We start from the raw sequence: 27,480 nt of genomic DNA, 5'->3' as shown, positions 1-27,480 counted from the left end.
TGATCAACGTCACTGATGTCTCTCTCTCTTCTCTTCCTTATTTTTTTTCTCTGGCTCCCTTTGACCTCTCCCCTCCTCTTCTCTCATCACCTCTCCCTGTCCATCTATATCTCTCATCCTCTCCCTCACTCTAACTCTCTCTCTTTCCCTCCCTCCATCTCCCCCTGCCCCTTTCTCTCTCCCTCTCAGATGGAGCTAGCCACAGCAAAAAGTGACATGAACAGACACCTGCATGAGTACATGGATATGTGTAGCATGAAGCGTGGTCTGGACGTGCAGATGGAGACGTGCAGGAGGATGATTAAAGGGGGCAGGAACTCTCCCTCTGTCAGTTCGGTGGCTAGCAGCGACTCAGGGAACACTGACGAGATCCAGGACAAACTACTAGACAAGGATGGAGAGGCTGAGGTGCCAATCAGTTGATAGTTTGGCTCCACCCCCTTCCTCCCCTGTTCACTGACAGCTGCTCACAGAGCTCCACTCTGCTTGGGGGCTGACCCCAGTGTTCTGCCCTGCTTGGCATCTTTAGCCAAGGGGTACTGGTGGTCCTGATGGTCCCAATTGTCCTATGGATCTGGCCCACTGTCCCAGGCCCGGAACTGGTGCTTATTGTCTCTGTTCTCACAGGAATGAAGGGGGACGGGGTTCATTTGCTTCACAAGTGTTTTAAGGCAGAGATGGTACATACAATATAGTGTCTGAGCTGTGCTCTCTTCCACAGTGCTGCACAGGAACATCCAGCAAAACAATCAACATGATCAAACATGTCATTCTGGCTCACTCTTAGCATAGTCTAAGCAGTTTCACTGTCACCACTGTCATTCTATTGGCCTGAGGCTGAACAGTCCATTTGGTGAACAGGGAACAAAATGCACAACATTATTCACCAGTGAGAATATCTATCCTTTTAAGTGTTTTAATAATCACACAAAAAATCACAGATCAAGAGCAGTCACACTATTTTGCACTTGCAATTTCCCCATAGATGCAGATTGATCATTCACATATACTGTACATGCAAATGTTCAAATGGGGATTGAAACGTTCTCACCAAAGAGTCAAAGCTAAAAAAATCAGTTTGACTGGACTCTCCACAGTTACCAGTGTTGACTGGGGAACGGAGCACAGCTCTTTGCTGCTATAATGCATTGTTCACATTCTATGCAATTTAGCTAGCCTTATTCCTGTGTGTTCTCCAAAGTAGAAGAGCAATGGGAGGTGCAGAATTATCTCATAAAAAGAAAACTCCCTAGTGTCCTTTGTCAAAGGCATACCTTCTCCCCCTATCCATGTTAATTTAGAGGCTGTAAACATTTGAAAGGTTATCCATAAAACAATATGGAACAAGGTGCCAGCAAACATGCTGTCTTTGATTTGTATTGCCTTATGCTTATTCCTATCATAGTAAGCTTCAGCTAACTTTAATAATTTCCCCTTAAATGTATCTAATTGGTAGAACTAAGTTATTGATGATTCCTTGGGCTACTCTTTGGTAAGTCCAAAGCAGTGGAAGCTGCTGAGGGGAGGATGGCTCGTGATAATGGCTGGAATGGAGTGAATGGAATGGCATCAATGGAAACCATGTGTTTGATGTATTTGATACTAATCCACCTATTCAGCTCCAGCCATTACCACGAGCCCGTTCTCTCCAATTGAGGTGCCACCAACTTCTTGTGGTCCAAAGAGCTTTTGAAAGTTATTGGTCACCTGTTTGTTCTCTCAGAGACAGGGTACTGAAATGATATATTACATAAAACAATCACGTAATCAGGCAATACTATGAACATTGGTTAATGATACATTCCCTAGATTATACACTGAAGAATTTGGTATTTAGGATTTAATTTTGCCAATCTTGGATACTAAACTCAGATGGCCTTTCATAACAACTCCCACCTGTCTGTCCAGCAGGGTGCACTGTTCCTATCATATTCCGTTGTCTAATTGTCATGAGCCCTGGATTGGGTTTATAATTGTTTGTACGTAGATAAGAGGGCTGTTGGCATGTGATTGTATACCCCAGATGCCTTTCTGTTCATATTGCCCTATGTATAATTCATTTTTTTTGTATTACATCCTGTCTAATGATTTGAATTAAATGAATCAATTCACAAAATTGATCAATGCATGTGGATTGGGAGAGGTTTTCTGGAAGTTATTTTTCAATTGGTTTATGGAGTGTTGTTAGTTTTCAGAATCAAGGACAAAAGTGCTATTTGTATGATGAGGGTTTTAAGATGGAAAAATAATTAAATTTGTCATTACATTGTTTTATGAAAGAAGAAGGGCTATTGCATTTGGTTGTTTCTTTGAATTATTTTACATTGAACTAGAGGCACATAGTTGTAGTATTGCAATTCCCTATAATTTCTTAAGTCAAAATATGCATTATGTTCCTGTAATTTTACATGGGCCCATGAATTTGCGTTGTACAGATTGAATTGTGAGTGTTGAGGCATAAATGAAATATTATCTTCTTGTTTAACAATCGTGGATGGTAAAAATGGTATGGAAACTTAATTATTTCATCATTTCATCTGACACAAAGATTCTGGCCCAACCAGTCTATTGTATATTATTTCCTAAACCATGGTAAAATGTCAAGACTCATACACACTATAAAGACAAATAACATTTAGGGAGAGGCCTTATTCCCAGCTAACTATAAAAATAATTTGTGTTAGATTTAAAATCAGCCTGACGAGTGCAGCAGTAAGCCATGCTTTTTTTTGGTCCTTTGTTGCACCATACAGTATAGGCTGGGAAACACCTTGTATGTTGTACAGTAGACCTATGTGCCTTTAGTTCTCATGTCTCATGATGACTGTAATATTGTTGCATATTTTCAATTGAACAGATTGTAGACACCTTCTTTGCTGAATGTATGATCAATATTTAGGAGCAGTCTTCCGACTAGACCTACAGTTCCAACCTTACAATCAGAACTGGTGCATATCTCAGGATATAGGTCAGAACACAGAAACCTGATGTCTACATGGCACATTGTTCTTTATTGTCTAAGCAAACACAAATTGTACATGTATAGTTGAACTACTACATTATGTACCCTTGCAGGACATAAGTTTGGCTTATTGAGCCTATATGGGAATTTGAAATTGTTGGGTTTAATTGTTTCATAGGTATTTTATATGGTTGGTTTTATCGATGTAGTGCTAGGGTCTAAAGTGTTACATTAGCCATTACTGAAATGTACACTGTATGACCCAAAGTATGTGGACACCTGCTCGTCGATCATCTCATTCCAAAATCATGGGCATTAATATGGAGTTGGTCCCCCATTTGCTGCTATAACAGCCTCCACTCTTCATGGAAAGCTTTCCACTAGATGTTGGAACATTGCTGCGGGGACATGCTTCCCTTCAGTCACAAGAGAATTAGTAAGGTTGGGCATCGATGTTGGGTGATTAGGCCTGACACGCAGTCAGTGTTCCAATTCATCCCAAAGGTGTTCGATGTGGTTGAGGTCAGGGCTATGTGCAGGTCAGTCAAGTTCTTCCACACTGAGTTCGACAAACCATTTCTGTATGGACCTCGCTTTGTGTACGGGGGCATTGTCATGCTGAAACAGGAAAGGGCCTTCTCCAAACTGTTGCCACAAAATTGGAAGCACAGAATCATCTAGAATGTCATTGTATGCTGTAGCATTAAGATTTCCCTTCACTGGAACTAAGGGGCCTAGCCCAAACCATTGTTCCTCCTCCACCAAACTTTACATTTGTCCCTATGCATTCGGGCAGGTAGCGTTCTCTTGGCATCCGCCAAACCCAGATTTGTCCGCAGGACTGCTAGATGGTGAAGTGTGATTCATTACTCCAGAGAACGTGTTTCCACTGCTCCAGAGTCCAATAGCGGCGAGCTTTACACCACTCCAGCCGACGCTTGGCATTGCGTATGGTGACCTCAGGCTTGTGTGCGGCTGCTTGGCCATGGAAACCCTGACGAACAGTTCTTATGCCGTTGCTTCCAGAGGCAGTTTGGAACTTGGTAGTGAGTGTTGCATCCAAGGACAGGCAATCTTTACATGCTTCAATACTCGGCAGGCCCGTTCTGTGAGCTTGTGTGACTTTCCACTTCGTGGCTGAGCCATTGTTGCTCCTAGATGTTTCCACTTCACAAAAGTAGCACTTACAGTTGACGGTGCAGCTCTAAGCAGGGCAGAAATTTGACGAACTGACTTGTTGGAAAGGTGGCATCCTATGACGGTGCTACACTGAAAGTCACTGAGCTCTTCAGTAAGGCCATTCTACAAATTTGAAGGGGTGTTCACATACTTTTGTATATATTTTTTTATCTCCCATTGCTTTGTCACCCTAGCGTTCACAGCTTGTCTGTAGTGGGTGGGTTTCCCTGTGTTCTAGAGAGCCAGAGGTAGGTCATCATCCCCAGTCAAGGTGACCATGGAGGAAAGTACTGTCTTTGATGACCATTATTGACCTCATTGTATTTTCATACATAATAATGATGCTATTTCAAGCCTGTTGTTTTTAATTTAAATGATTTATTTCCCTGCATCTTTATTTTTTTAATGCATACCTCTGTGCATTGTAAAATATGATGTTATTTGTATGTAAACTGTTAGTAAAACATTGCATTCATGGGGATTCGGGGTATACTGTTGTTTGAAAATAATGAATGTACACTGTAATTGGTGTTGGGGGAAAGTTAAATAAAATGGTGGATTGCCTTTAGCTTGAGTCTTTGTTGTCCTCTAGAGATGTCTCATGTTTAATTATACATATTACAAAATGTTTGATCTGTATGTAACTGTACCCACCTCATACAGTCTACTCTACATTATCCTGTGCTTAAGTAACAAGTTGAAGATTGATTCATATCGCCTAATAACAATGTCTAAATAATCTGATAGACAGATAGAAAGACATACCATGCCTTCAGAAACTATTCACACCCCCTGACATTTTCCACATTTTGTTGTGTTACAGCCTGAATTTAAAATGTATTAAATGTAGTTTTTTTGTCACTGGCCTACACACAATACACCATAATGTCAAAATGGAATCGTGTTTTTCAAAATGTTTACAAAATAATTAAAAATGAAAAGCTGAAATGTCTTGAGTCAACAAGTATTCAACCCCTTTGTTATGGCAAGCCTAAATAATTTAAGAAGAATAAAAAAATCAGGCACTGAATATCCCTTTGAGCATGATGAAGTATTAATTAATTTAATGTATTAATTACATTTTGGACGGTGTATCAATACACCCTGTAACTACAAAAATATAGGTGTCCTTCCTAACTCAGTTGCCAGAGAGGAAGGAAAACGCTCAGGGATTTCACCATGAGGCCAATTAAAACAGTTACAGAGTTTAATGGCTGTGATAGGAGAAAACTGAGGATGGATCAGCAACATTGTAGTTACTCCACAATAGTAACTTAATTGACAGAGTGAAAATAAGGAAGTCTGTACAAAATATTCCAAAACATGCATCCTATTTGCAACAAGGCACTAAAGTAAAACTGCAAAAAATGTGGCAAAGCAATTAACTTTTTGTCCTGAATACAAAATGTTATGCTTGGGGCAAATCCAATACAACAGATTACTGAGTACCACTCACCAAAATGTCAAGCATAGTGGTGGCTGCCTCATGTTATGGGTATACTTGTAATTGTTAAAGGACTGTGGAGTTTTTCAGAAGACATGGAATGGAGCTAAGCACAGGAAAAATCCTAGAGGAAAACCTGGTTCAGTCTGCTTTTCACCAGACACTGAGAGAGGAATTCACCTTTCAGCAGGACAATAGCCTAAAACACAAGGCCAAATCTACATTGGAGTTGCTTACCAAGAAGACAGTGAATGTTCCTGAGTGGCTGGGTTACAGTTTTGCCTTAAATCTACTTGAAAATATATGGCAAGCCCTGAAAATGGCTGTGTAGCAATGATCAACTACCAATTTGACAGAGTTTTGAAGAATTTTGAAAAGAATAAGGGGAAAATGTTGCACAATCCGTGTGTGGAATGCTCTTAGAGACCTACCCAGAAAGACTCATCTGTAAACCCTGCTAAAGGTGCTTCTACAAAGTATTTACTCAGGGGTGTGAATACTTATGTCAGTTGTAAAAGCACATTTTCACTTTGTCATTATAAGGTATTGTGTGTAAATGGGTGAGAAAAAATCTATTTAATCCGTTTAGAATTCAGGCTGTAACACAACAAAATGTGGATTAATTCAAGGGGTGTGAATATTTTTTACGGCACTGTAGATATACTGAAAAAAAGATATAAACACAACATGGAATAGTTTCAAAGACTTTAATGAGTTCCAGTTCATATAAGGGAATCAGTCAATTTAAACAAATTAATTAGGCCCTAATCTATGGATTTCACGATTGGGAATACAGATATCCATCTGTTGGTCACAGATACCGTTAAAAGAAACGGTAGGGGCGTGGATAAGACAACCAGCCTGTAGCTGGTTTGCCTCCTGCAGCGCGACGCAGCTCCTTTGCATACAGTTGATCAGAGGCTGTTGATTGTGGCCTGTGGAATGTTGTCCCACTCCTCTTCAATGGTTGTGCAAAATTGCTGGATATTGGTGGGAACTGGAACACGCTGTTGTACACGTCAATCCAGAGCATCCCAAGCAGGCTCAAAGGGTGACATGTCTGGTGAGTGGGCAGGCCATGGAAGAACTGGGACATTTTCAGCTTCCAGGAATTGTCTACAGATCCTTGCGATATTGGTTCGTGCATTATCTTGCTGAAACATGAGATGATGGTGGCGGATGAATGGCACGACAATGGGCCTCAGGATCTGGTCACCGTATCTCTGTGCATTCAAATTGCCATCGATAAAATGCAGTTGTGTTAGTTATCAGTAGTTTATGTCTGACCTTACCATAACCCCACCGCCACCATGGGGCTCTCTGTTCACAACGTTGACACCATACACCAGGTCTGCAGTTGTGAGGCCGGTTGGAACATTTCTGGAATCCTTTATTTCAGCCCATGAAACATGGAACCAACACTTATCTGTTGCGTTTATATTTTTGTTCTGTGTAGATAGAAAAGTGAGGCAGCAACAGTAGGCTGGCTATACATTATCTGACAGTTACATTCGTCACAATGAAAGTAATTTAGTTTACATGGGAAAATCAGTAATTGTGCAAAAGATAAGCGGGACATTACATCAAAGAGAAACATATTCTCCGTCGAAAATATAATTTCTCAATTCAGAAATGACAGCCCTATACTGTGATTGGCTGGAGATGTCTTCTTAGTGCTGATTGGCCACTCACAGACTCGCCCTCTTTGCCTCCAGTAAGTTTCATTATGAAAATGTGAGGTGTGTTTAGCAATACTTCTTTCTTTGAAATATTAACAAGTACAATTTCAAAATAGTTTCACAGTGTAAATATTCAGATTAAATTATGTAATTTCTGTTTAGATAAAATGCTGTAAATTACTGTGACAATTTAGACGCAAGTGTGGTAATATAATGAATGTGGCCTCCCTATGGAATATTGGTACGGGCCGAATCCTCTGAACTCGCTCTACGTGCAACCAGTAGGCTACATTCTCAAGAAATCAAACAGCTTCAATGTATCTTATCAGTTTTGATACATTGTATCGGTTGCCTGAAGTGGTCTTATAAGGGTGTTTTTATTAGATTGTCCTTTTTCTCTCTACATATTTTCCATTGGAACATGCTGCGTGTGAGATCAGCATTCTACCAGTCTTGGAGGGGGTAAGTATTTTCACATTAACATACACGAGACTAACTCACCTTAGCTTTGACTCTTCGTAACCAAGCTAATGTAATTTGCATTATTTTGGTAGCTAATAGTACATTTTCAATGTCAAGGCCAAGCAAAACAAGTTTAAATAAGTTATTTATGATTTTGTGTCTTCTGATTACCATGATTCCATGCCGCATGAGTAAAGTTAACAGTTCACAGAAATACTATTCACTCAAAAATCAGAAAGTGAATGATACACCATGGGCACATAGAGCTAGAAAGATAACTCCTATTTTTATCTGTTCTATTATAGCGTCTGTGACAGCATGGGCAACGCCATTGAGGCTACATCTATTTTAAAGGGGTCAATTTCCCTCTTCATTGGATGATTGTTGCACACCCATAGGGAACCTCACCTATAGCAAACTCCACCCATAGCAAACCCCACCTATAGCAACCCCCACCCATAGGAAACCCCATCCATAGGTAACTCCACCCAGTTGACTACTTAAAAATGGTGGAAGCCCTCCATGGCGATGTCCATGGCAATGTTCATGCTAAAATGGTTATATCCATGATGAATCCTCTTGTAGCCGGTGCTATACTACACCGCTGTAACTCTGCGTTGTGTGTGGTTGATAGAGACCATAAACGTGGACTTTGGAGATCAGGTAGTTTTAATCAAGCAGAACTGACTCTCTGCATCTTGCATCTCTCTCAGTGCATCAAAATGATTTTTGGAATACAAAAATTAATACACTCTCTCCTTATTATACATAACATATTTTACATTGATAAAACCACATACCTGCATCCAAAAGGAAATAAAACATTTGTAGAGCACATCTGTTCTGAGAATCGTCGCCTCTTTCTACAACAGATGCACAATAGGAGGGACTGGGATCATTCGAGGAGCTAGCCATCGTTCACACATACAATAGCCTGCTAATACCTTAGCTAGCTATTAACCACATGTTGAATTCAGAATGTTGACATCATCCTAAAAAGTACAATTACAAGTGCATCTTAACAATACCATCCACTTATGAGTAACCTCTAAATATACATCATTATTCATGAACAAAACATTGTGTGTATGACTTTGTACTTAAAAGAATCAAACTTTTCTGAAGACAGAAAAAGCGTGCCTACCTCTCTCAGTGCATCAAAATGATTTGAGCACGAGCACGCCGGGCAAAACGTAAGTACACACTCCCCTTCTCCCAGGATGCAGGCATGCATAACAAATCAACACAACATATTGATATATGAACCTGGTGAAATTCACATAGTACTTTAACAACTGTTACACTCTATCTATCTCTATGACAGTAGACTTGGGCTAAAAGCATCTGACTTGGGCTAGAAGCATCTGTGTAGATGTGGGAAGGCAGTTGACTAATGATATTTCATCGATTCCATGTGTCAGGGGAGTTGAGGGTGTTTTTTAATATTTGAATACGACCCCCTGTCTACCCAGTTAGACACTCTGACCTTCACTGACTATTTAAACTAGAGCAGTTAATCATTTGAGGCAGTGCATGCACGCTCACCAGAAGTTTGGAAGTTTTCTAATTTTTCCACAAAGAAATTAGACACAGACAGCCGACACACAGAGAATAGTGAAATATCAAATAAGCATGAATTGCTTATTGCAATTACTTACTGCTGTTAGGTGTGTCTGGCTTTTTATAGTTTTTACAGATTCAAGATGGTCCCAGATTTTATGCACGACTTGCATTTTTTAAGCCTTTATGCTATAACAACTGGTCATAACAGAATAACTGATTGTGAGATTACTTCAAGTTACCTATTCCAGCTGACCGAAGACTGCAGCTTGCCAAAATCTAACAGGGAAGAGGCAGGACAGAACCAACTCTGAGGTGCACCTGTATAAAAAGACAGTTCAATATCGCACCAAGACCACAATCTACATGGCCAGTAAAGTCTTATTCAGGTCAACATAATTTGGACTTGCCTCAAAATGAACTGAATGGCATTCATTCTCTTCCATAACCACATTGTTAAGTTTCATATTATTAAAAATGTAAAAGAGCTGTAATACATTGATGAACAAATGCTTCACTTTGCACCATGAGGATGAGTCTCAGATTTTGGGATATAATGTATGTGGGGGATCTCTGCTGCTGCGTACATGTCCGTCTTCACTTAGTGTGCATCTGTCTATCCTAATGTGTGTCTCTCTGTGCAGCTTCAGGACCTTCCCCTGTGCAGCTGTCGAGGTGAAGAATGAGCCCATCCTGGGATTCAACGAGGGCAGTCCAGAGAGGGCCGAGCTGCAGAAGGTGCGCGCACACATACAATCATACACAGCACACACTCTCAAACAAATAACCACCGCATGCACCATTCCATATGCCCTTTATGACCTACAAGGTCATCTCTATAAAAGATGAGACTCAATAAGGTTGTGTGTGTGATAGGCCCTGGATGACCTGAAGGGGAAGACAGAGGAGATTCCCTGTGTGGTTGGAGATGAACATGTGTGGACCAAAGACATCAGATACCAGCTATCCGTGAGTGGAGTCAACAGCATGTCCCTAATCTGAGCAAACTATTGCTCCATGCTGCCTGCAAATATGGGAGCCTGGATACTGAAGCTCTCACTTTTACCCTCACACTGCTGCTCAGATACACAGCATACTGCCTAATCCAAATTGAAACTTTCAAGGCCTGTGAAGTTAAACTGGAAATGACTGTAATAATGTTTTGTTAACAGCTGTGTTATTAGTTTTCTATAACATCCATCATAAACCAACATACTACCTGTGCTGAGGGCCTGCCTGTGGAGTCTGTAGTCCCATGTCGCTCATTTGGTAGTGCATGGTGCTTGCAATGCCAGGTTTGTGGGTTTCATTCCCACGGGGGACCAGTATGAAAATGTATGCACTCACTAATGTAAGTCGCTCTGGATAAGGCGTCTGCTAAATTAGTCAAATGTAAATTTTGACCAATGCCACACTGTCTTTAAATGTTATTTCCTGGAGCTATTATTACCTATTAATCAATGTAATTCTTTATTTTATTTTTGAAAGCCCTTCAACCACTCTCACAAACTGGCCAAGTTTTGCTATGCTGACAAGGTAAACTAAGATTACAATTCTTCTGTTTTTATTCATCAGACATTCACCAAGATTTACGTAACCTGACTGGATGGTGTTGCCTTGGTATGATTGATACAGGAGCTGCTCAACAAGGCTATCTTGGCCTCTGTGGCGGCGAGGAGAGAATGGGACCTGAAACCCATCCAGGACCGAGCCCAGGTCCTCTTTAAGGCTGCCGACATCATCAGTGGACCTAAGAGAGCTGAGATTCTGGCCAAAACCATGATAGGCCAGGTACAGTGAAATACTATATTTAGTCTACATGTTGTTTTAATAACCTTGTAATTGTATGGCTGAATATCAAGTGGATATTCATCCCCTAAGCGTTTTTTTTGTGACTGGGAACACATTCTCATTTACAGCAATGACCTGGGGAATAGTTACATAAAGGTTACAGGGGAGAGGAGGGTGGATGAATGAGCCAATTGAATGAGCACATTTTTTTCTGATTTATTTTCTAGGGTAAAACAGTGGTGCAGGCAGAGATTGATGCGGCTGCAGAGCTAATAGACTTCTTCCGGTTCAATGCGAAGCACGCTGTTGAACTGGAGAGCCAGCAGCCCCTGGACAGTGACGGTAGCACCAACACCATGCTCTACCGTGGGCTGGAGGTGAGCACTCTCTGGTCCTAGCATCATCTAAACTTGATAATAGTCACAGATAAAAGCCTTTATACTTGGGGATATGTTAGGATGGATTTTCTCGAACTCATATTTTCCAGGAGTTGTTGTTGTTAACACCTTTATTTCCCTTTAACTACAGGGTTTCATAGCTGCTGTTGCCCCATTTAACTTCACTGCAATTGGTGGAAACCTGGCAGGTACACCTGCTCTCATGGTAAGTGTTCCCCTACAAACAACAATACCCAAATTGTCCTTATAGTTCTAATACATTTCACATTTAGATGCTAATGTGTGTTGTTGGTTATAGTCTGAACTGGACTTTCTTTGTTTGCCTGTGTTTCAGGGTAATGTAGTTCTGTGGAAGCCTAGCGACACAGCCATGTCAGCTAGCTACGCCGTCTACAATGTCCTCCGGGATTCAGGGTTGCCCCCCAACATCATCCAGTTTGTGCCGGCTGATGGACCAGTATTTGGAGACACCATCACCTCCTCTGAACACCTTGCTGGCATCAACTTCACTGGCAGTGTCCCGTATGCGTTTATCTCTACATGTTAAAGCATACCTAAAACTGATTGCCACTTTTGGTACATAATACCAAATCTATACCACACTGTTTTTAGTTAACAACTCTGGAGTCTCTTAACAACCCATTTCTGTTTCAGTACCTTCAAGCGCCTGTGGAAACAGGTGGCCCAGAACCTGGATGTCTACAAGAATTTTCCTCGGGTGGCAGGAGGTGGGTTGGACCAATAGAGAAACCATAGAGATAAATGCTGTACCCCACCACACTGTCAAGTTATTAAACTCATTGAATATTAAACATGAGAATATTGACTTCATACTCATCTTATATCTACACTCCCCTCCAAATGTATTTGGACAGTGAAGCTCAAATTTGTACATTTGGCTCTATACTGCAGTATTTTGGATTTGAGATCAAATGTTTCATTAGGTGACAGTACAGAATGTCACATTTTATTTGAGGGTATTTTCATACATATCTGTTTTACCGTTTCTAAATGAAATCACTTTATGTATCTAGTCCCCCCATTTGAAGTTTTTTTTTTCCATTAGTATTTTTACAAATTCACTTCTAGTGTATTAAAGTAGTCAAACGTTTTGTCCCATATTACTAGCACGCAATGACTACATCAAGCTTGTGACTCTACAAACTTGTTGGCTGCAAAGTTTGTTTTGGTTGTGTTTAAGATGATGTTTTGCCAATAGGAGCAAAATGGTGAATAATGTATTATCATTTTGTAGTCACTTTTATTGTAAATCAGAATATAATATGTTTCTGAACACTTCTACATTAATGTGGATGCAACCATGGATAATCATGAATGATGAGAGCTTAGCATTTTTTGGTGGAGGGTGGGTTATGATCTTTGTTCCTCTGTAATTTTCTCATCATTATTCACTATTCATTCATAATTATTCAGAATTTTTATTTACAATAAAAGTTACTCCAAAATGATACTACGTTATTCACCATTCAGTTCCTATTGGGCAAAACATAAATAGAAAAACAACCAAAACAAATTGCAAATGCATCCAACAAGTTTATAGAGTCACAAGCTTGATGTAGTCATGGCGTGCTGTGAAATATGGGACCAAATACAAAAAAAAATGAGTTTAATACACTATAAGTGATTTTGTCTAAATATTTATGAAAAAAATAACTTATTCAAATGTGGGGACTAGATGCATGAAGTGCTTTCATTTTTAAATGGTAGGACAGATACTGTATGTTTGAAAATGCCTTCAAATAAAAGGTGACATTCAGTACTCTTGTCTCATTCAAAACATTTGATCTCAAATCCAAAAAACTGGAAAATAGGGCCACATTTGCTCATTTTAACATCACTGTCCAAATAAATACGAAGCGGAGTGTATATCAGTCGTTGAAAACTGCCTCACCGACATCCTCCTCTGCCATACCTTTTCAGAATGCGGTGGTAAGAACTTCCATTTTGTGCACAAGTCAGCAGATGTGCAGAGTGTGGTGACCGGGACCATCCGCTCAGCGTTTGAGTATGGAGGGCAGAAGTGCTCGGCCTGCTCCAGGATGTATGTACCAGACTCTCTTTGGCCCCAGATCAAACAGGGGCTCCTGGACATCCACAAGCAGCTCAAAGTGGGAGACGTAAGTGTACAACTGACCTTAGCTTCTAGGACTGTTTCATCAGTCACTTTGGCACAATGGTTATTTTGGTGGGAATAGTTACAGCCAGTTGACGTGTGCTCCAATAGGAGATATTTGAAAGTGTTGAAGTTTTTACTGTAGGTGTTAATTTGATATCAGGTTGTTATAACGGTCTCCTTGATTCCCCTGTCCAGCCCGTGGAGGACTGGAGTACATTCTTCTCTGCTGTGATTGATGACAAGGTACAGTACTGTGAGATTTGCTACTCTGGATGCTTGATCAGAAGCAGCTATATTACTTCTGATCAAGAGTTATTTTATTTTCAAGATTATTTTACATTTTAGTGACTCTTTATATATGATTTATTTTTGTCTCAGTCCTTTGCTCGTATTAAGAAGTGGTTGGACCATGCCAAGTCTTCCCCTAAGTTGAACATTATTGCTGGGGGCCACTGTAATGACAAGAAGGGTTACTTTGTGGAGCCCACCATCATTGAGAGCACAGACCCACAAGAAGCCATCATGGCCGAGGTAAGACTCGATATTCTTGATAAGTAGTTATTGTCGATCACCTCTTTACTCACCACTGTTATTAGCCTATGGAACTTCGTACTGTGATTCTAGTTTTAACCATGTATGTTCTCACTTCTTTAAACCAACCTGCAAGTGGTATACCAGACATGCGTACATGTTATAATCACATGAGAGACAGTCAGTTGAGTCTGAATTGCTGAAACTGACTTTATTCTAGCCTGTTAGATATGGTTGTTTTATGAAGAAAATAAGCAGGATTATTTTTTCAGTTTTAACTGAGATGCCTGCGATCAGGCTCAGGGCCAAGTGCTTGGATTACTCACATAAACATGTATACAGGGATGTAATGGACACCATGTTTGTTTAACCAAAGCCATGCTTCACACACTAAACCCCAAAGCATTTTTAACTCAAAAACTTCTAGTAAGTTGAACTCAAAGTCAATGAAAAGTCATTATTAATTCAAAATGTTTGTGGTACTCAAAACTAAATGAGATCAAATCAACATATATATTTTTTTTTAAATCATGATAACAAATTAACTTTTTTCCCAGCATGCTCTATGTCAGGTTGATTTTATTTTTATATCTGTGTTTTGTACATTGTACATTGAGTGGTTGATTAATCTTATGCTACACAAAGATAAATAACTAAACTAATCAAATCATTTAGTTAGATTTCTTGCACCTGTTATGTAGTCTCCTCAAACTGTTTCTAACCCAGGCAGTCACTATGAATGCAGGATGCAGGAGAATAAACATTTCAACTGTTGGATATCCTGACTCTGGCTGGATTCAATAGGAATTACACATCACCTTGGATGCCAACATAATGTGAATTGTGGTTAGGGTTGCAAAATTCTGGTACATTTGCCAGGTTTTCCAGAAATCCGTTTTGGAAGACTCCTGGATATCCGTCAACCAGGATTTTTTTTGAATTTGGGAAAGTTACAGGAATTTTGCACCACACTTTCAGGCCTGATGTGGTCTGTAAACCATGAGTTTTAGGCCACTGCATTAGGGTATCGCTAGGCCTCAAAAGTAGGCCTTATGAGATATCTATTGTCATAAAGAGTTAATTATAATGATAATATTTGCCTAGGAACTCACTTGGTGAAAGACACAGGACAGAAAATGAACGAATTCAACTATCAACAACAAATAGTGTCATGGGTGGTAACACTACAATTCTCTCAAATGCAAGGCACACTGGGAAATTATATTGGAGGCGTGTTCAAGCTGATACAACTCAGTTCTGGACCCCCTACGGGGTCACAGTGACTCTTTCGGTATGAGTAATGACTACAAAATCACTATAGGTAACTATACTCAAATACAGTGCCTTGCGAAAGTATTCGGCCCCCTTGAACTTTGCGACCTTTTGCCACATTTCAGGCTTCAAACATAAAGATATAAAACTGTATTTTTTTGTGAAGAATCAACAACAAGTGGGACACAATCATGAAGTGGAACGACATTTATTGGATATTTCAAACTTTTTTAACAAATCAAAAACTGAAAAATTGGGCGTGCAAAATTATTCAGCCCCTTTACTTTCAGTGCAGCAAACTCTCTCCAGACGTTCAGTGAGGATCTCTGAATGATCCAATGTTGACCTAAATGACTAATGATGATAAATACAATCCACCTGTGTGTAATCAAGTCTCCGTATAAATGCACCTGCACTGTGATAGTCTCAGAGGTCCGTTAAAAGCGCAGAGAGCATCATGAAGAACAAGGAACACACCAGGCAGGTCCGAGATACTGTTGTGAAGAAGTTTAAAGCCGGATTTGGATACAAAAATATTTCCCAAGCTTTAAACATCCCAAGGAGCACTGTGCAAGCGATAATATTGAAATGGAAGGAGTATCAGACCACTGCAAATCTACCAAGACCTGGCCGTCCCTCTAAACTTTCAGCTCATACAAGGAGAAGACTGATCAGAGATGCAGCCAAGAGGCCCATGATCACTCTGGATGAACTGCAGAGATCTACAGCTGAGGTGGGAGACTCTGTCCATAGGACAACAATCAGTCGTATATTGCACAAATCTGGCCTTTATGGAAGAGTGGCAAGAAGAAAGCCATTTCTTAAAGATATCCATAAAAAGTGTCGTTTAAAGTTTGCCACAAGCCACCTGGGAGACACACCAAACATGTGGAAGAAGGTGCTCTGGTCAGATGAAAACAAAATTGAACTTTTTGGCAACAATGCAAAACGTTATGTTTGGCGTAAAAGCAACACAGCTCATCACTCTGAACACACCATCCCCACTGTCAAACATGGTGGTGGCAGCATCATGGTTTGGGCCTGCTTTTCTTCAGCAGGGACAGGGAAGATGGTTAAAATTGATGGGAAGATGGATGGAGCCAAATACAGGACCATTCTGGAAGAAAACCTGATGGAGTCTGCAAAAGACCTGAGACTGGGACGGAGATTTGTCTTCCAACAAGACAATGATCCAAAACATAAAGCAAAATCTACAATGGAATGGTTCAAAAATAAACATATCCAGGTGTTAGAATGGCCAAGTCAAAGTCCAGACCTGAATCCAATCGAGAATCTGTGGAAAGAACTGAAAACTGCTGTTCACAAATGCTCTCCATCCAACCTCACTGAGCTCGAGCTGTTTTGCAAGGAGGAATGGGAAAAAATGTCAGTCTCTCGATGTGCAAAACTGATAGAGACATACCCCAAGCGACTTACAGCTGTAATCGCAGCAAAAGGTGGCGCTACAAAGTATTAACTTAAGGGGGCTGAATAATTTTGCACGCCCAATTTTTCAGTTTTTGATTTGTTAAAAAAGTTTGAAATATCCAATAAATGTCGTTCCACTTCATGATTGTGTCCCACTTGTTGTTGATTCTTCACAAAATAATACAGTTTTATATCTTTATGTTTGAAGCCTGAAATGTGGCAAAAGGTCGCAAAGTTCAAGGGGGCCGAATACTTTCGCAAGGCACTGTATATTAGGTGCAACCAGTTTCCTCAAGTTTTTAGTAATGACAGCACATTGGGGTTTACAGTGCACTCTGCTTCACAAATGGGGGGCTAGTCCTCCTTGCTTCCTTGCATTGCGATTGCTCAGTTATTATGGAACTTTATAACAACTCTGTTATAACTCGGTTCTGGGTTAACTCCTGTAGGAAATCTTTGGGCCAGTTCTGTCTGTCTATGTTTACCCTGAGAACGACTACCTGGAAGTTCTGCACCTGATAGACAACACATCACCATATGCCCTGACAGGAGCTGTCTTTGCTCTCGATAAGTACGTTCGATTACTTCAGCTGGTTTGCAATGGAGTGTCAGTATTGATGAAATAAAGAACATAATATAGTTTTATATACAAATATTATGAATGCAAAGCCAACTTTGATCAGCTTATTGATAATAGATGTTGCTTCCTAACCCTTTAGTAATGTTTTTGTTCCAGGAATGTTGTGAATGAGGCAGCCAAAGCCTTGCGGAACGCTGCAGGAAATTACTATGTTAACGACAAGTCCACTGGCTCTATTGTCGCCCAGCAACCATTTGGTGGCGCCAGAGCTTCAGGTATCAATCCACAGCCCGCACACCAATCCACAGCCCGCACACCAATCCACAGCTCATTGATATCCATGTGACTGCTAACAGTTCTATAAATCAGGACTTCTCATTACTCCTGGTTAGCTCTCTATGTCTGACATGGATACTTCTGTCAAATGGGTACATCATCTTTATTGATATCAATAATACTTAAAACATGAACTTTTGTCTGCAAAGGTACTAATGACAAACCTGGTGGTCCTCACTACGTACTGAGATGGACGTCCCCACAGGTGGTCAAGGCCACCCACATCCCGCTCCGAGAATGGAAGTACCCCTATATGGGTTAAAAAGACAGTACTCTACCCCTTCCTCACCTACCTAGGCCTCCCTCACCCAATCCTAGTTCTGTAGAGGAATCTGTAGGCGTTTTCTCCAGTCAACACGGACAATGAAATGAAGAGAACAATCCTCTCCTTACTCATCCAAGTTTTGTCCCTTTTTGCCCTTATAAGTATGCACTGAATCTATACACAAGTACGAATGTAATTATTAGCTGTTCTAAATTGAAAGGGGGAGCAACAGTGCCCTTCTCTGGCACTTCATGAGATCAGCAGGAGCTGCAGCTGACCCAGCCAAGCTGCCTGCTAGCTGCATAGAAGAATGACAATGTGACAATACGTCCCGTGGATCCACAGACATAGTAAAACTGTTTGGTCTACCATGGATTCCACAGACTTGTAATAATCAATCATCTGTTTTTTTTAATCAAATGGCTGCTATGTGCTTCTGAGCCTCTGTTTTACCAGTACTGACTGGTCCTGAGATGTAGGCTACTCAGTTAGGTTGTCTCCGCCTGTTCTGTCCTGAGGAAAGTATTCAAAGACTTGTTAAGCATCAAATACTTTATGAGTGGAAGATGTTTTTTTTCTTCATACGAAACTGACTCTGTGTTAGAAAAATTAACTGACCGTCTATCATCTTAACACCCTTTGACAAAAACAATAACACTGAGTTTTGATCATGAATATTTCATGACAGCTAAAGTTCAAGCATCAAAATGTTTATAATTTTAAGTGTTTGTGATGGCAAAAAGAGGGAAGAATGGTTATCTTCCTTTTTTGGTGCTAAGAAAGTCCTTACTAACAGTCCTTAACCTAAACTCAGTTCCTCGCTGTGTTATGATTGATTTGCTGTATTGTCACACTAATACTCAACCTCCTGACTGTCTCTGATAGGAAAGGTGATGTACTTGACTTGTTACACTTGAGCTATGGCTGGTCCTACAGGATGTGGCTATGATCACATGTATTTATAAAGCCCTCAGCATATCTCACAAAGTGCTTATACAGGAACCCAGTAGCTAGGAAAAACTCCCTAGGAAGAAACCTAGAGAGGAACCAGGCTCTGGGGGGTGGCCACTCTTCTGGCTGTTCTGGGTGGAGATTTATAATAGTACATGGCCTGATCGTTCTTGAATATGTTCAAACGAGAGGGTCGAAAACAGCATGTCCTGGACAGGGTAGCACGTCCGGTGAACAGGTCAGGGTTCCTACATGCAAACAGCAGAAACTGGAGCAGCAGCACGACCAGTTGGACCGGGACAGCCAGGAGTCGTCATGCCAGGTAGTCCTGAGGCATGGTCCTCTGGGAGGGGGGAGAGAAAGAGAGACATTGAGACTGAGCATGACAGCCTGGTCTCATAGACTAGACGTAACATACTAAAAGTAAATCTGGGACACTCAAATTAGTATGATATTTTATGTTTGGTATGGTTACGTGAGGAAAATACCAAAAGTAGGGTGGTTGGTCAGGCATATAACGTAAATGTCTAGAAATCCAAAGGTTGCGAGTTCGAATCTCATCACAAACAACTTTCGCATTTTACTTTTCAACTACTTACAACTTTTTAGAACTTTTGCAACTACTAGCATGTTACGTAACCCATAACCCTTTTTTAGCTAACCCTTTAACAGAACTCCTAAACTTAACCCTAACCCCTATCCTAGCTAACATTAGCCACCTAGCTAGAATTTGTAACATATTATACGTTTTGAAAATTCATAACATATTGTACGTTTTGCAAATTCGTAACGTAATCATACAAAATGGGTGATGGGCATCCACAAATTATTACATACCATACGAAACGTAACATACTAACTGGAGTGTCTTGGATTTCCGTTAATAATATTACAAAATGCTCTGAGACCCGGTTGAGCATGAGGGTGCTGTTACCTTTTTACTTAAACCCCACTTTGCCATCTAATCATGTTTACCTCAGCAACCGCGCACACTTACTGTTCTAACCCTTCTTTTCCATTTGTGGAATATTTTACTGAGCGTTTGCAAAAAATATATGTAAGTGCTAATTGCTTCAACTTCATGTGATTGAGACAGAGCAATCTGAATTTCATGCCATCTTTATTGTTTTGAAAACAATTTCAGGGGGATATATTTTGATAAAATGTATTTTGTGTTTTTAATATTTTTCTGTTAAATGCTAATAGAAATGATTTGTCTTCGATTGTGCCTGTATTGGTAATAATAGAGATTGACCTTTATTAAATTTCTAATAATGGTCATTCAATTATTTCAGAAAGTATATTAACCTTTTGTGTTTAATGTCATATTTTTGTTTCTGAATGTGGCTTGCTTTAATCCATACTCTGTTGTTATTGTGACAGCTGATGGTGTTTCTCCAGTTTCTAACCCCTTCCAAATATTGTAAGGTTGAGCTACATACTTCTTGTTCAATTGGTTTCTTCTGCATCCATCGATACCAACCATTAATATGTGTGATTAACGGGGGCTGAGCTAGGGCGGTGTTTGTGAAACTAGGGCGCATCCCGAAGGTGGACGGGTCTTTTTACAAAATTGTCTATAGAGTCCTATTGGTTTGAGCAACAAACTCATATAAGGGATCTATTAAAAGTTGGACTCTAACAAACACACACGTGACATGTTTTCCTCTATGACGCTCACAAGCTACAAAAGGGTCGTTAGAAGGTAAGGGGCTCTTCTACATAGATCATTGGAAATCCCAGGACATAGTGTCTATAATACTGTAATAAGCTCACATTGTTGCTGTCACAAACACCAAACTCCACACAGTTGTCACTGACTAGTTCAATAGTAATTTCCCACTGAGAAAACAATTTCTGTACTTAAAACATTCATATAAATTCATTTTTCTGGTTTTGCTTTGAATTTATTTATTTTTTTGTTGTCAAAACTCATGAATGCAACTAATTTATAAATTTGTTTTGTGTTCAACTTGTAGCCCTGGTTGTCCTAAAAATAAGATGGTCAGAAACTGCATTGTGAGGCTAAACATAAGGGCTGGACATGCAGATAAATGAAAAGCCAATTTTTGCTGGGGTCTCGGGACTGATAGGGTTAACCAATTTGACAAGAGTTAAATTGTGTACCTGCCCAGAGTGAACTGGGAATGCTGTCCTACACTGAGGTGTCAAAGTACAAAGCCAAGGTTTTTACTTCCTGTCAGGATGTTTGAGTATGTGCTAGCATCTCTACCTCATCCCTCACGCTGTGATGTGTTCATAGTGCCACACTCCTGTCACATCAAAGTCAGATGGGAGGAGACATCCTTACCGTGCCTTTGGCACACTCCCATCCTTCAAACTGTTGGAAGTTAGTGCTGTACGTGTGTTAGTGCTGTACGTGCTGCACGGGAAAGAGCACTGCCTGGCAGCACAGGAAGTTGGTGGCACCTTAATTGGGGAGGACAGGCTCCTGATAATGGCTGGACCAGAATTAGTGGAATGCCATTCCATTCGCTCCGATCCAGCCATTATTATGAGCCGTTCTACCCTCAGCAGCCTCCACTACCTGACAGACACCAAATGTCTGGATATATAGGCTCAAAGAACCTGCTGTCTATTTTTTTATACTCAACTTTCTCATTGCATTAGGATTCATAACAGTGGAAAAAGTTGCAATCAGACAACCAGAGCCAATGTGCAGGCAGGAATAGGCAATGGTGCTCATTAACTAAAGGGAAATTGAAAGAAACATATCTAGACAAACTAAATATTCAAACTGGTCACTGGCAAATTTGTAACTCATTAGTTGAACATTTCTAAACCATCTGTAGGGGGAATATAAATGACGTGTTACTATTCCTATTGAAAGAAGTCTGAAGAATAATTGTCATTTTGTCATGTCAAAATACTTAGCACAGGTCCTGGGTACTTTATAGTGTCATTACAAAGCTATGCCAACTATTCTAGGGACAAATCTCATGGTGATACATACTGCAGTGGAATGCTCTTTTATGCAGATCTATGGAATAACATTATGTCTGTTGTGCAGCACAATTGGGAGAGCTTCATGTGGGATGCTTCAAATAAACCCCCATCATGCTTTGAATGATATGATGTCCATTGTTCCCTTTAATACATAGATGTACCTTCACTGGTCATATTCAATTGTTAATGGCATTGTTGTAGCCTAAATTTCTGGCTAATGCCATATTCACATGTAAGATTTCATCTGATTTCTTTTTTTTTTTTTTGCCATCCAGCTTTATACCAGCAATAAAACGCAATGTGTTGGATTGAGAATGTTGGCGCTTCTAATTGACAGCTCTTGAATGGTGTGAGTGTGGGAGAGAAGCTCCGGTTAGCTAGCGTTTTCCGGAGGCGCCAGTGCTAGCTTTTGTGTAACAGCAGCTGGACCATTCAGTTTGAACATGTTTACTCAACAGAATCGAGCCCTTCATGTCTTCATTCTCCCTCCCAAAATCAAGCTCCTATAACTTCTACAGTGAAAACGCTCCACTGGGCACAGACGTCAGTTCAAAGTCTAGCCTTGATATACATTTGGTTGAGTTGTCAACTAACATGAATTCAACGTGAAATCAACAAAATATTTCCCCATGTCATTGGGTTTAGGTTAAAAGTTTGGTTAACAAATGAAGAAAAAAAAGACGAAATGCCCTTATTGATGACTTTTGCAAATCCAATTAGTTTTCCACTTTGTCTTCACATACATTTTTGTGGTTGAAATGACTTGTAAACAGCGTTGATTCAACCTGTTTTTCCCCAATGGGACATTTAGAGCAAGATGTTTTTATGGTGGGAAGCAAAATAAATAGTAACGTTACTCTGTGTGGGAAGGCTGTACATCAATATTTTTTTGTTGTCGGGAAATAGACCTGTAGTCTTGTAGGCTTCGTTTAGGCTAAGTTGTTCGCTGAAATATTTTGGTATAAATCACTGTGTAGACCTGTTGGTATCATTCTGAATGATGTGAAATTGTGTCTTTTTATGCATGAAGTTCAGTCATTCCTGCCATTTAAGTGCCACCTTATTTTAAATAGAGGTGTAGGCCTACTGTCTATAAGTGTTGTGTATTTTAAAAAAACATAGAAATAGTAACCTAATTAATAGAGATTCGTCCATAAATTGTAATTTCCTTTTATTTATTGGGGAATATTTCCATATCAATGTGATAATCAATGTTCCAATCACAGCTTGTTTCAGGACACATTACAATTCAGCAACATATGGCTGAGTTATTTTCCCAGAAATACACCAAGATATTACTTGAATATATTTTACAATATGTAAAAAATAGTTTACTTCACAATTGTGAAGTTACAAATATATGCGCAATAGCACAATACAGGATATGGAATTTACATTCTAAACAGAATAATAACAATAATTTCAACTTTTACGAACAAAAGATAAATTGTAAAGGGAATAATTATTTCCTACAAGAGATCATACTTGGTCGTGCAGCTAGACCAACATATTATCTGGTTTTGACATCGAAAGTCTCATTATTTAACGTCTCAAAATAGGCTATGCGCATCACCAGGGTCTCCACAAAGGCCCTCTTCCACCTGCGGTGACACATTTCGGAGTTCTGCTGTTGTGAGGGACCGTCGCGCGGTTTGGACTCAGCGCGACTCTCTCACCAAGTTTCTGTACCCGATGGAAGTGATCGACAAGCTTATGTTGCGAGTCAGTCGGCTGGTTGTGCGCTGAGAGGAAACGCAGCGTCTCCTCCAGGCAGCGGGTGAATCCCTCCACGTAGCTCTGGACAGGTGACGCTACGTTGAATGAAGAAGCAGGGCGCGTGCTGTTGTCTTTCAGGTAAAACACAGCTGTCTCGAGAATGTCAGCCTTCTCCAGTTTAGAGTTGGGTTGGTGTGCTTGAAGTTCGGTTTTGAGGAGTGACTTGAGCTGTTCGATGCTGCTGTTGATGCGGTCTCGGCGCATCTTCTCGACCACTGGTTTTCTCAGCTGGATAAAACAAACAATCTGATTAGTTAAAAAGCAGTTTTAAAAAAACATGTTCAAATTAAAATTAAAATTATGAATACAGAGGACAGTAGTCAATTGTACTTAGCCTACTTTGATTTTATCTTTCGTGGTCCTCACAATGTTGCACATATTGACAGGAGCCATTGCTGTTGGTCAGTTGGTGTTTGTTCTTAGTAAAGATAGTTGCGGATGTTAGAAGTGGGGTTTGACCACCTCTACAGAGCTTCCGTATTTATACACCCTTCACACTGTAAACCCGTGTGGGTCACAGTTTGACAGGTTTCCCACACTTGCTGGCCAATCAGGAACGCGGACAGTACAAAGAAAGAGGGTTCCATTACTTCATGCTAAATTGACTGTCTATTGCTTTGGGACAATGATCGTGTCCCAAGGGAACAGGTGGACTGTGCAATAGAGTAAATGCTCTGAAATATTTGACTGTGTTCCTTGCGACTGCACACCAAAATGTTGCTCCATTCACGGTCAAACCCAAAAGGCGGGAAACAAATCCTGAGTAAGTAAATGGGTTTCCAGAAGATTATTCAGGATCAAGAGGCGTTGCTTCTGTGTGCTTTTTCCCGCAATTTTTTAAAATAAATGAGTTAGTTTGATGAATTCATTCAACCTTACACAATGTTTGATTTGCCTATTTTATGTACAAGTTATAATTATGATTGTTATTCTTATGCGCAAAAGTTACAATTATGATTGTTATAGCCACTCTTACTCATATTGTATTATAATAAGAACCATAACAATAGTATTATAATAAATAGCATATATTTAGACATTAGCCTATATAATACCTTTTCCAAAAACGATTATTATTATTGTTATACTAAGTCTGTTGTCATTGAAAGGATATTTTAGATATAGGCTATACAGCGACAGTCTATTATTTATATACAGGTAGTTTATGCGAACCTTTGTAAACGACTCTATCCTGTTCGCTTCATCACCAATCGGTCAACAATGTATCAACGTGATATTTTTCCATGTGGCCCCTTGGGAATGGGATGCCTCATTGAGGACCGTGACTAATGCGGTATTGAGCACAGCACACTTACATTGTTGCTCTGTTGAAAGTGTGCTGTGGGAAAGTTGGGACACCACAGCCTACAGGATTAGTCTTTGAATAGAGGAGCAGCTGGCTTCTGTGGCGGGAAACCTCTGTCAGCTGGGTGAGTTCTTCAATACATGTTTCCTCTCTAGTTCTAGTTAGAGGGCATCAGTCCAGTTGTGAAATGTTAGAATTTCAACCAAATTGTTGTTTGTATTGTATACATATTCAAAATGCCATAGATAATGAAAAGTTGCCCATTTCAATGGGGAAAAATGCAGCAATCATTGCTGGCAACATTATGGGCCTATAGGATAATGAAAACAACCTGTTGAATCGAAAGTATGTCTACTCCAAAATAGGTGGGTTCTGCTGGATCATTTTTGATAATCCATACAAATTAAATGGACAGCACTCCAAAGGTTAAATTTCAATCTTTCATTTTTTTTAAATTCAATTTTGTGTGATGCTTATAACCACATGAGATGCCATATAAACGGTGGTATCTTTTAAATGACCTATCAGCTATAATTAGTGCACCTAGTTTCACTCATGGCCATGGGCACTGTCTTGTGTTACTTGGACCTATTTCAGAACTGTTTCATTTGTTGGTCTATGTTATCTGTAACATCAATTAACATCTTACAGTAAAAACAGCTATTTTGTTCATTCATGCTGTTTCTGTGTATTTTTTAACTCCAGATTGTGAGATTGTCTTAACCAACCTTGCATCTCCCACATGTATCCCTCTCTCTCTTCCGCCAAACTGTGCCATGTAAAAGGGCACAATGCATTCCTGACTGTTGTGCTGAACCAGGCTTCGCCTGAGAGGGGCAGGTGCTTGGTATCACACGCCTCATCAAGTAGGGCATCCTTGAGGCATGAGCCACACAGGGACCTGGGAAATGCCTGACCTCTCTTTAGACCTGATAAATCCTCCTCAATGTGGACCCCGGTCTATGGCATCCCATGGACATGTGACCTGAAGTGGGAAATTGTCAAATGTATGACTTCTGTCTTAGTCGACGCCCTGTCAGTACTGTCATGGGTCAGTGTGTTGGTGGTCAGTTTTAATAGGTATTCACACATACAAAAACAAGAAATATCTTATTCTTGCTCTGCAATGTAACACTACATGTTTATTTTTCAATTAACTTGTTCTGGAGAAGGTTCAATCTTGTTTAGGTATCATTGGATTGTGTATTTACTGTATGTCCATGTCTGTATTCCATTATCCGACAATAACACAAATATAACATGTATTTGTCTTTATATCATAATAGCAGCCTGAAGTCTTTTTATTTGCGTTCCAGTATGATCTACCTGTGACTTCCTCTAGGTGTGGAGTGTGTGAGAGGCCTGGGCTCGCCCAGCAGAGTTCCAGATGGCCTATTGAGTTCCAGGCATAATGAGGGGTGATGGATCAGTGGCGGCTGTGGCAGGGTGGGGCGCAGCCGTGAATGGGGGCTAAGTGTGGGAAAGAGGAGCAGGTCTGAGCTCTCACACATTCCTCACTGGAGAGAGGGAGAGGGCCTTTGGCTGCACACAGACACTGGGACATCTGGGCTCAAAGCTATGGAGACTGTTTTGGTGTGTGTGCGTGTGTCCATGCACGTGGGCGAGAGTGTGTGTGTGTGTGGAGGGGCTTATAATGAGGCCATCGCTTTTCTTCCTGAATAGATGGAATGTCCACATTGGAATGTGTTCATACTCAAATAATTTTTTATCTGCATAGTCATGACTCACTTATTAGAAATATCTTTAAAGAGAGAAGAAAAGACAAACCAGAAATTATTTCCCTCCAAAAATACCCTTGCCATCTGCCTTTTTACATTTTTAGCATTAGCATTTTCGTCCATTTAGTTTAGAGCAACCATTTGAATCAATGTTAAACATTTTAATGCAAGTGTCTAGTAAGTTATTGAAGTATGTAGACATTTACCAATTCTATTAACTTATTCACGAGTGATAGGAGAAACATTATTTAGTAATAGCCTCTGATGATGAGAGTGAAGTTCACTGTATTGTACTGTCTGAAGGCTTCAGTGGGAGCAGATGTTTGAGTGCAGGTTTCATTAATGAGAGGCCAGAGGAGATTAGAGGAGGAGAGGTGTAATGAGTGTTAGGTAAGTGTGCACGCACACAGGCCGGCCATGTGAACGAGGGCGAGGTGGGGGGAACACACGTGTGGTAGGTTTGATTACCAACAACGACGAGACGGCCTACAGGGAGGAGGTGAGGGCCCTCGGAGTGTGGTGTCAGGAAAATAACCTCACACTCAACGTCAACAAAACTAAGGAGATGATTGTGGACTTCAGGAAACAGCAGAGGGAACACCCCCCTATCCACATCGATGGAACAGTAGTGGAGAGGGTAGCAAGTTTTAAGTTCCTCGGCATACACATCACAGACAAACTGAATTGGTCCACTCACACAGACAGCATTGTGAAGAA

General features: G+C 40.3%; 3 protein-coding genes across 3 annotated transcripts in view; 2 read left to right on the top strand and 1 right to left on the bottom strand.

Moving 5' to 3' along the window:
• Nucleotides 1–4,705, top strand: part of LOC139413456 (intermediate filament family orphan 2-like) — a 76,138-nt gene extending 71,433 nt beyond the window's left edge. The window contains exon 8 of the mRNA XM_071160877.1: nt 190–4,705. Within this exon, the coding sequence (XP_071016978.1) occupies nt 190–423 (234 nt within the window). The 3' untranslated portion in view covers nt 424–4,705. The remainder of the gene's footprint in view (nt 1–189) is intronic.
• A 2,796-nt stretch (nt 4,706–7,501) lies between these two features.
• LOC139413455 (delta-1-pyrroline-5-carboxylate dehydrogenase, mitochondrial-like) lies at nt 7,502–22,257 on the top strand. The gene is made up of 16 exons (XM_071160876.1): nt 7,502–7,726; nt 9,931–10,024; nt 10,163–10,255; nt 10,775–10,822; nt 10,922–11,077; nt 11,305–11,454; nt 11,606–11,680; nt 11,810–11,997; nt 12,130–12,203; nt 13,417–13,613; nt 13,808–13,855; nt 13,991–14,143; nt 17,293–17,414; nt 17,580–17,698; nt 17,909–18,795; nt 19,032–22,257. Exons 1-15 carry the CDS (start codon nt 7,686–7,688, stop codon nt 18,019–18,021), a joined length of 1,671 nt encoding a protein of 556 aa, XP_071016977.1. The 5' UTR covers nt 7,502–7,685; the 3' UTR covers nt 18,022–18,795; nt 19,032–22,257.
• A 1,254-nt stretch (nt 22,258–23,511) lies between these two features.
• On the bottom strand, nt 23,512–24,111 carry LOC139414314 (transcription factor HES-5-like). Its single transcript, XM_071162230.1, has 2 exons — nt 24,058–24,111; nt 23,512–23,946 (listed from the first exon to the last, which is right to left on the bottom strand). Exons 1-2 carry the CDS (start codon nt 24,109–24,111, stop codon nt 23,512–23,514), a joined length of 489 nt encoding a protein of 162 aa, XP_071018331.1.
• Nucleotides 24,112–27,480: the final 3,369 nt, after the last annotated feature.

Source organism: Oncorhynchus clarkii, chromosome 7 (assembly GCF_045791955.1).
Source record: "Oncorhynchus clarkii lewisi isolate Uvic-CL-2024 chromosome 7, UVic_Ocla_1.0, whole genome shotgun sequence".
In the NCBI taxonomy this organism is placed as follows: domain Eukaryota; kingdom Metazoa; phylum Chordata; class Actinopteri; order Salmoniformes; family Salmonidae; genus Oncorhynchus; species Oncorhynchus clarkii.
The sequence above is the reverse complement of the archived record's forward strand: the minus strand, read 5'-3'. Positions and strand labels throughout refer to the sequence as shown.